Source organism: Monodelphis domestica, chromosome 8 (assembly GCF_027887165.1).
Source record: "Monodelphis domestica isolate mMonDom1 chromosome 8, mMonDom1.pri, whole genome shotgun sequence".
NCBI classification, from domain to species: Eukaryota; Metazoa; Chordata; class Mammalia; order Didelphimorphia; family Didelphidae; genus Monodelphis; species Monodelphis domestica.
This window is the reverse complement of record NC_077234.1, coordinates 201,119,775-201,128,685: the sequence shown is the minus strand read 5'-3', so window position 1 is coordinate 201,128,685 and position 8,911 is coordinate 201,119,775. Positions and strand designations below refer to the sequence as shown.

The following is an 8,911-nucleotide window of genomic DNA, read 5'->3' as shown; positions in this document are numbered from 1 at the left end:
CCTCTACTTATGGCTCCATATTTTTGAGTATGACCTCTCTAGAACATATTTAATTTCCTACAACCCCTTTCATTACATACCACCATACTTTAATGTCCAGGACCAAACAAGTAAATATATGAGGGATAACCCTTTTCCACTCTCTTCCACAAAAAGTATGGTATGAAATTTCACTAGATCCTTAAGTCAACCTCTTCGACATCTTCCAATGTTCTTACAACTGCTCACAGTATTAAAAACCACAGTAGCACTTTTATGCTGACACCCTGCCTACGACCAATCTGAGCAGCTCCAGTAACCTCGTGCTGCCCTGTCACATGATACCTGACTAGATGACAGTTTCTAAACATCTTAGACAATAGAGGGTGTGGACAAAAGGTATATTTTATCTCTAAGAATTTAGTTTTAAATGACCAAATGATCATGATGTTAAAACAAAAGGAAATGAATCCAATTTTTTAAGTGTATAAAATAACCTACAAGAAAAAAAAGGGAAAATATTTTTTAAAATAACCTTGGTGTGTGTGTGTGTGTGTGTAGTTTCAAGTCAGAGACTCTAAACAATCATAATTCAAGGTGAAATGCAAGACATGTGAATCACCCATGAACTGTCTGAAACTGAATTTGAGAATGATAGGGAAATTACAGAATTACTGTTAAAAATTAGAAAGGCTTTTCACATGATCTAGTTCCACTCCTTCCCAATGGAGAAATCCCCTCCACAACATTCCTGAGAGAGAGCTCTTTCATTACCTTATAAGGCAACCCATGTGATTATCAATAAATCAAAGTAGTTAGAAAAGTTCACCTTTATATTCATCTAAAATATGCTTCCCTGTAATTTCAACTCATTGGCCTCAGTATTCTGCTCTGGACCTACATGGCATTATCATTCACCTTACACATTATGCCCTTTCAAACGTTAGATAACAATAATTACACCCACCCTGTTGGCTCTTTTCTGGACTGAACATAACCTAGCATATCTCCAAATATTCCTCTATGACTAGAGGGCCACATTCACTTCATTAAACTCCCATGGAAAGTCACATGTTTTCCCACGAGCTGACTGTCATTCTGATCAACTCAAATCCCAAGTTCCAGTTTGTTCTCCTTTCTGTTATACTCCAGAGATCCCCCTGCCCCACCCAAAATATGGCAGCTAAGTGGTGCACTGGATAGAGTTCTGGGCTTGGAGTTGGAAAAACATGAGCACAAATCCAGCCTTGGACACTTACCAACTACACGACTCTGGGCAAGTCACTTTGTCTCCTCAACTGTAAAACGGGAGCAATAATAGTATCTATTTCACAAAGTTGTTGTGAGAATCAAATGAGATATTTGTCATGGTAAGCACAGCACCTGGCATGTAGTAAGTGCTTAAAAATGCTTATTCCCAACTTTTGACTTCTATCTGCATTTTTGTTAATGGCTACTCCCTTCCTCTTGAAATGCTTTCTCTACCCCTCGGTGTATCCAAATCTTGCCAAGCCTTCAAAGTCCATCTCACATTCTGTTTTCCTTCACATAACCCTCCTCTTTTCCATATTTCTTTTTCATTTCTAGAGAGGGACAAAACCAGTAGAAAGAATGTTGGACTTGGAATCAAGAATACTTCAGTTCAAATTCTGCCTTTAATGCCTTTAATAGCTGTGTGCCCCTAGATAAATCATTTAATCCAAGCCTCAAATTAATCATTTGTGAAATGGGGGCAAAACTTGTAGTATGCAACTTGGAGGGTTGTCAGACTCAAGGGAAATAATACATATTATTTACATTATTATATGCTATATGAACTCAGTTGTAATGAATTCCTATTGATCTCCATGATCTTGGTGCTATCTGAATGTACATTATCTAACATTTTATGAAAACTATTATGAATTTTTTCTAATTGCTTCATTGTCTGGGGTCACAGAGGGCCAGCATCTGCGGGACAGCTTGAACCCAGGTCCTCCTGGTTTTAAAGCCAGTTCTCTTTTCATTACAATACACTTCCTCAACCAAGGCAAAAGTTAGGGATAACTTTTTATAAACACAATATGGAAAAACGAACTCTTTAGCAGATCATTTTATATTCATAGTTTATTGTAGTGACACACTGAAATCACCAAAACAGGTTGGTTTCAATAGGCTAAAGTTTTGTGTGTGATTACTAACCTGTTTTCTATTTAAATATGTCTTCAGCAAAGAGAAGTGCCATATTCCTCCTGCGTCCTCCAAAGACAACATGTTTTTCTCCTTAAACCGGCAAGAGGTCCTGTGGGTCTAGAAGCCCTTTCTAGCAGCTGCATTAGTAACTGAGGATAAAGAAAATCAGACACTGCATTGTGGCCTAAGATCCCACCCAGATGGAGGCTGGGGGGAGTCAAAAGAAAGGAAAACAGCCACCGACTCTATTTCAAGACAGTGTATTGTATTAAAATGAGAAATTATCTTAACTGGCCTGGACACCCTAACACAGGGAAACAAAGCCCTGGCTCAGATGCTGTGGGCTCAGACAAGTACAACCTCTTTCAATTCAAGTTTTCTCCAGGGTAAAACAGTGTCTGGGGTCTGGTCCAGCTCCAGATCTACCACCTTCATTTTGGGCCTGAATATAAGCTAAAAACAAAAACAAACCAAAAACGGCGAAGAAGAATCAGTACAAGAGAGGAAGGGGCAAGGAAAGTAAAGGGGATTTTACTTCCAAGTCACTCTACTTTCTAATTCCCAAGAAGTTTTATTGTAGTAGATATGCAACAATGAGAACTTCATTTATTTATTCCAAACATCACATAAATTAAATACACATTTCCAATGAATATTACAAATATACATGAAGTGAATATTGCAGCATTTCAGTTTGGCTTCACTTATGCAACAAGAATGCCAAACACTGTTATGACAACATGGACCTGTCTGATACTTAAGAAATATAAAAGAGAAGGCGCAGATTAATAATTTATATTACACAGATGTAATAACACATTGTCTTTAAACAGGTAAGAGCATGATTTCATTTCAAGTTTATCTATGTTAAAACTTACTCATTCAAACCTGCTCATTTAATTATATAAAAAATACAGATCAGATTCTTAATTGATACAATCATTTCACAACTGCAAAATTAAGGCGCTACCAATACCAACTCCACTAGCATGAAAGCTACATATGAATAAAGTATACAACTTTCCATCTTAGCAAGAACAGTTTTTCCATGTATTTCAGTGTGAAAACCGTGTGGGGGTATGCAATATGAGAGGTATGAAAAGTCTGTAACTGATCAGACTGTTAGTAGTATAAAGCTTGACAAACTATTAATGTTAAAATATAGATGGCAAAGGCCCCAAATGGCATTTTAAAAAAGTGGTCCCTGAAAAGCAAAAAGTTTATTTATGTTAAAAATTGATTTTCATTTTCTTTCTAAAAGCTTTTATTTGCCAATCCAGCCTCATCAATGGGGCAAACTACCTTGAAGCATTCAGGGTACAATCTTGGTCCAAATTTCATTACCTAGAGGTTTTCCATAGTCGTTGGCCTTAAGTACAATTGCTGATATTTAATCCTTCTTGCAACCAAGGGCTTTTCTTCTACTTCATGGTGGAAACAGGTGGCTACTTCATTGAAATGCCATACTCAAATTGCATAGTTGGGGTGGTTGCAGTCAGTCACAAGGCCTGCTTACATACCACATTTCTACTTATTTGCCAAGGATAGACTTCTTCCATTAGCTGAATCCAGGTACATATATCCAGGCACGAATTATGATCCCCAACTTTGCCAGAGTGGAGCAGTGGCACTTTTATATGATTATCTCATGCCAACATAATGTTTTCTAAAATGCAGAATATACTAAAGGCAAAACTGTTACTGAACGGCTATTCTAAGGGTTGGTTGGTTGGTTGGGCTTGGGTCAACACTTTTTAGTATTTAAACTTTTTCTAAGTACTTCAGTTGGTCCTTCCTAAGAATTAAAAGCAAACTGTTTAGGATTAACTATCTAGCACCAGGAAGAAAAGGAGGCGAGAATCAGTAACATTTCAGAGTTCAGTGTTTTCTACCTGTATGGATGGCTCAAAATGAGAAATGCTCCCACTTCACCTACTCATGACTGTATGTCTCTGAATTAGGTTTTAATAGGCAATAGGAGAAGAATTTATCCAAAAAACAAGGTTAGGCCATTTAGAAGGGAATGATGCCCAGAAAATTCACCAGCTGCCACTGCTTATCTGTGACTCCTATGCTATTTGATGGGAGAAGAGATTCCCATTGAGGAAAAACTACAGTGTAGCGCTGTAGAAATAGCTATTACCCGTAATTTTCTGTTTTAAACTTCCTAGACTTCCTTTTCTTCTTATTTCTAGCCCAAATTCCTTTCTAGAAAGTTACCATGTAAATTTGTTTAGGTTCTACCTTTATTTGATGGATAAAGTATATAAATTTTGAATTGGTAGAAATTACCCTAACTTGAATGGTTAGAAAAGACAACAGAAAAAAATAGAAGAGTTAGAAATATGGAAGTACTTCAATAGGGAAATATAAAAAATATTACAGTAAACTCTCTGTTATCTGGCAATTTTAAAGAATAGTGAGTTTTGACTTATAGCTACTACTATGGTAGTTACATTATTGGGTATTACTACATTCTGAAGACTTTTAATATAATAAAGTAACACTGAAATTTGATTCAGACATTCCCTAAAATAACTTTTCAAATGGATAGTTTTCACATATAGTTAATCTCCAATTCATAAATGGTTTATTCACTGTAAAACATACTGCTTTTAGTACTTGTTAATTCTAAAAATGGGTAAGCATTGTCCCATTTTTTATACAGTAAAAGAATCTTACCTTGGGGCTGCTGACATAGGTCTCAATGTTCCATCTTTTATTTACCACTGACAAAAAGTCTAACTACTGCTCTAGGCAAGAAAATTGTGGTTATCTCATTTTGAAGTAAAAGTGACTCTACTTTAATGTGGTAATATCATATTGTAAACTTTCATGACATTGCAGCTAGGGTCCATTTTTACCATGTATTTTTGCAACCTTAGACAGAAACAGGCTCATATGATTAGACAGGGAATTGGAGAGAGTGTTAGTGGCCATCTAATGCAGCTTCCCCCATTTTACAGATGAAGAAGATGAGGCACAGCAAGGTTAAGTGACTGGGCAAGGTCACACAAAGATCGATGATGGAATCTGACTCAGGTCCTCTGGTTCCAAAGGCAGTGCTCTTCTGCTATTACCATATACTGTCAGTTTCATTTTAAAGGATGTTAAATAACAGAGAGCTTAGCTGTACTCAGGGAAGAAAAACTGCCGTTAAGAATTGGTATTATTATTATTATTAAATTTAGTACAAGTTAAAAATGCTCACTAAAAAGAAGGAAAAGTCAGGAGTTGGTAAGTTGATAGGATAAAACAATACTGTTTAAGAATACTTACTTCAAAATGAAATTGGAAGACCCTGGTTTTGAATAACCAGTAACACTAGTTTTTAAGGAAGTCCTTAAGAATTGTGGTGTTTTATATTAATAAGAAGGTATGATCTACTGTTAGAATTAAGATTTTCTCAAACTGTTTTTTAACACTCCCAAGTTTTAGATAGAATTTTTGCAGATAGAAGTTTGGTATTTTTTCTTTTGTTTTTAACTTGAAGGGTTCCTTCAAAGAATTATGGAGGCAAATATAAAACTAACTTTCTGGCAAGTCTCCTATCATCTAGGACTCATCATCAAGTACTCAGCTGCTGCTAAATGTTAGACTTAGTATAAGAGACAGGTCTCAAATTATGAACTTTCAACAGGGTCCTATGATCATCATCTATTTCCTTTGGTAGCAAAAACATGTGTGTTGTTCTGATGTACGTCAGCATTGTTGTATAGCATGTACCAACTTTTAAAGAAGGGAAGGAAGACAGAATTAATAGATTTGGCAAGATTCAAATAGAAATAAATGAAAGAGAGAAAAAAATAAATGCTAACTCACTCAGAGAAGTCTTTCTCTGAGAACTGTGAGCTATATGTCAATAGTGCAGAGGACACGCAGCTAGATTCTAAACGTTAATGGGAAGAGCACTGATACAGATAACCCTTTTATTACTCTGACTGACTACAAGAAAACTTAAATTTTCAGAAAGGCTGCCAGAATAATTATGCCACCGACAATAATTATACGCCTAAAAATTTCAATAAAAATTGCAAATATTCTGAATTAAGATAAAAATATTTTTCATAAAGAAAAAGATACAGAATATTCAGTGCATATTGCTAATTTTTATGAAACACTTACACAATAAAAGCTTTCTGAAACATCAGACACTTGTTTTTGTTAGAAGATCAGAGACTTCAATGCCTAAAAAAGTTGAATACTATTACAGTTGTTAAATGTTTTTATTGATGCAATGTTTTAGAACTTATTTGGGCAAAACTGATTTTAAACTACATCTGTATTGAGATAAGAAATTCAAAATAAGCAAGTGAGGCACTTTAAACATTTGATCATCAATATTTTCAAAATTCCTTTACATGGCACAGGAACCCTCCATGTCTCTTGGAAAGATCAAATTTATCCCATTCCTGATCTTCTGCTTGGAGAAGTAGTTTTGATGCAGTGGAAACCCATACAACTTGAACTAAAGTAATACTGTCATTTTATTAAATTCCTAATGATCTGATTAACGGACTGACAAACCAGAAACATTTGGTATTATGAAATATATTTTTTTAAAAACCAAATACCATATACATTGAATGAGGATAACAAAACTTGAAGTGAGTTTTTCCTTTCATTTACATAAAGTCCATGCCTTCTTTCATATGGAGAACATCAATATCATGGACCAAGAATCTGTCCACATGCACCAACTGATATGTCAATCAGAACAGTAACCAGTACAGGTTAAAATAGTCCTTTTTAACCAACACTGTTCCAAACATAATATGTATTAGGTTGGCACATACAGGCATCCTTCTTTAATAGATAACACCTGTTCTGATCATTGTAGGATATCAGCTTCTAAAAACAAGGGTTAAGATTTTTAAGCTGGTGTTATAGGGAACATTGCAGAATGCTTACACACCCACACTAATCACACAGTCACAAACTTTCCTTGCATCTGAATGGAAACAGAAAACTATTTGTAGCAGCTTTTAACATCTTCATGTAGTAGTGGAGGGGTGCCAAACTCAAATGTGTTGATGGCTAACTTTCTGCTTATGAAAATAATGGTGGCCTAGACTAGTATTTCACAAAACACACATCATTCATTGAATTAATAAGACAAGGTTATTTATATTTTTTAAATGTTCAGTGGGCCAGCTCTAGCCTATAGTCTGCACATTTGACATCCCAATAAATATAGTGAATTTCCTTGGTCTTGATGATTCCTTACCGTATAGCTAGCTCTTCTGACCAGATACACTACTTTTAGGTTTTTCTATTTTCAAAGTACACCTCTTTCAGATGTATTTTGACATTCATTTGATGACAACATGCAAATTACAACACTAGGGACTACTACAGGCTACCAAATACAGCTCTATTTAGTAGCTATCACTTATGTAGACATTACATAGCTTTCAATGGACAATGCCATGACTACTCAACTTCACAGACAAGAATATTTCATAAACACAAAAAAGGGTGGCGATGTTGTGTATCAGCAATGAGCTCTGGGAAAACTACTTCCATATGAATTTTTTTCCCCTCCGGCAAATACACCTAATTTAGCAAAAGATTTTACTGTCAAGGGAGTACTTTTTCCCTGTAAAATTCAAACTGCACATAAGCCACTTGTGGTGTTCCAGTGCTTTGAGCACAGTGTATTGCAGGCTAGAAGCATTTACTATGAAGAGGTTTTCTTAAATTGTTTTCCACATCTATGAACTCCATTATAATTGCAGAATTACATTATAGAGGCTCAGGTTCCACCAGGATGGCAGGCACAGTGTTTTCACTTCTGAGTAGGGTTCAAAGTTTGGTAAATTGTCCATTTTGTGACCCTATAATTAGTGTGTCTCACACACCAAAATGGATGGCTATTCACCTGTGCTTGACACTTAAAAGCATAAGGGTTTCCAACAATCTTGAGAGAGACAGAAATCTCGATTTGTCCTCTGTCTGGTTATAAATTAGCCCTTGTCATCTGGGTCTTTTACGTGTTACAAATATTAATACACGCCTGATGGCAATTAGACGATCTTTAAGGGATGTCATACCAAGTATAGCAAGCTGAGCCCGGTTTTCTAATGGCAACACAGCCAGGAGCCACCAATACCATGCTGGACCACTAGGATTACTCTGAAGAAGAAAAAAAACCAAAGAAATAAAAATTACTATTTAGAAAAGGATGCTGATATCACTCCCACTACTCCTCTCAAACTGGCCTCTTGCTTATCACAAAGCATATGGTTCACCCTTCATTGTAGGCTAGGTTCTTACTTCATCTTGTCTTCAAAATTCAGTTTACCTTTGGGCAGTCACTTTTCTAGAGATGGTGGATGTTACACAATGAATCAGTCAGTCAGTCAGTCAACATTTATTTATGTGCCAGACATTGTGCTAAAGATGCATTAAGAGAGATTGAGAAAGGCTTTCTGTGGGAAGCCTGAAAGTCAGGAGGCTGAGATGAGGAAAGGGCCTTCCCAGCAGAAGAGATAGCCAGTGAAAATGCTCATTTGGAAAATGCTCAAAGAATAGGCAAGGAGGCCAGTATCACTGGATCACAGGGATATTTTAAAAATGATTTCCTTCTAAGAAAAAATTGTATCAATCACCTGGCTCTAGAGCTCACTTAATCTTGTTTTACGAAGATTCCTGCCAGGAATCTCAAGTAGAAGTTCAATAATTTCTGCATTTTACTGGTCCATCCTGCATTCACTCAGCTTCAAACCAATCTTCCTAAAGTGCAGGTCTGACCATGTTA

At 36.1% G+C, this 8,911-nt stretch overlaps 1 protein-coding gene across 3 annotated transcripts in view; it reads right to left on the bottom strand.

Annotated features, from left to right (window-relative positions):
• Nucleotides 1-2,702: 2,702 nt before the first annotated feature.
• LONRF2 (LON peptidase N-terminal domain and ring finger 2) overlaps nt 2,703-8,911 on the bottom strand; it is a 115,892-nt gene continuing 109,683 nt past the window's right edge. For all 3 annotated transcript variants that reach the window (XM_056807437.1, XM_056807438.1, XM_007501127.3), the window contains exon 12: nt 2,703-8,286. In XM_056807437.1, the coding sequence (XP_056663415.1) occupies nt 8,128-8,286 (159 nt within the window). In that variant the 3' untranslated portion in view covers nt 2,703-8,127. The remainder of the gene's footprint in view (nt 8,287-8,911) is intronic.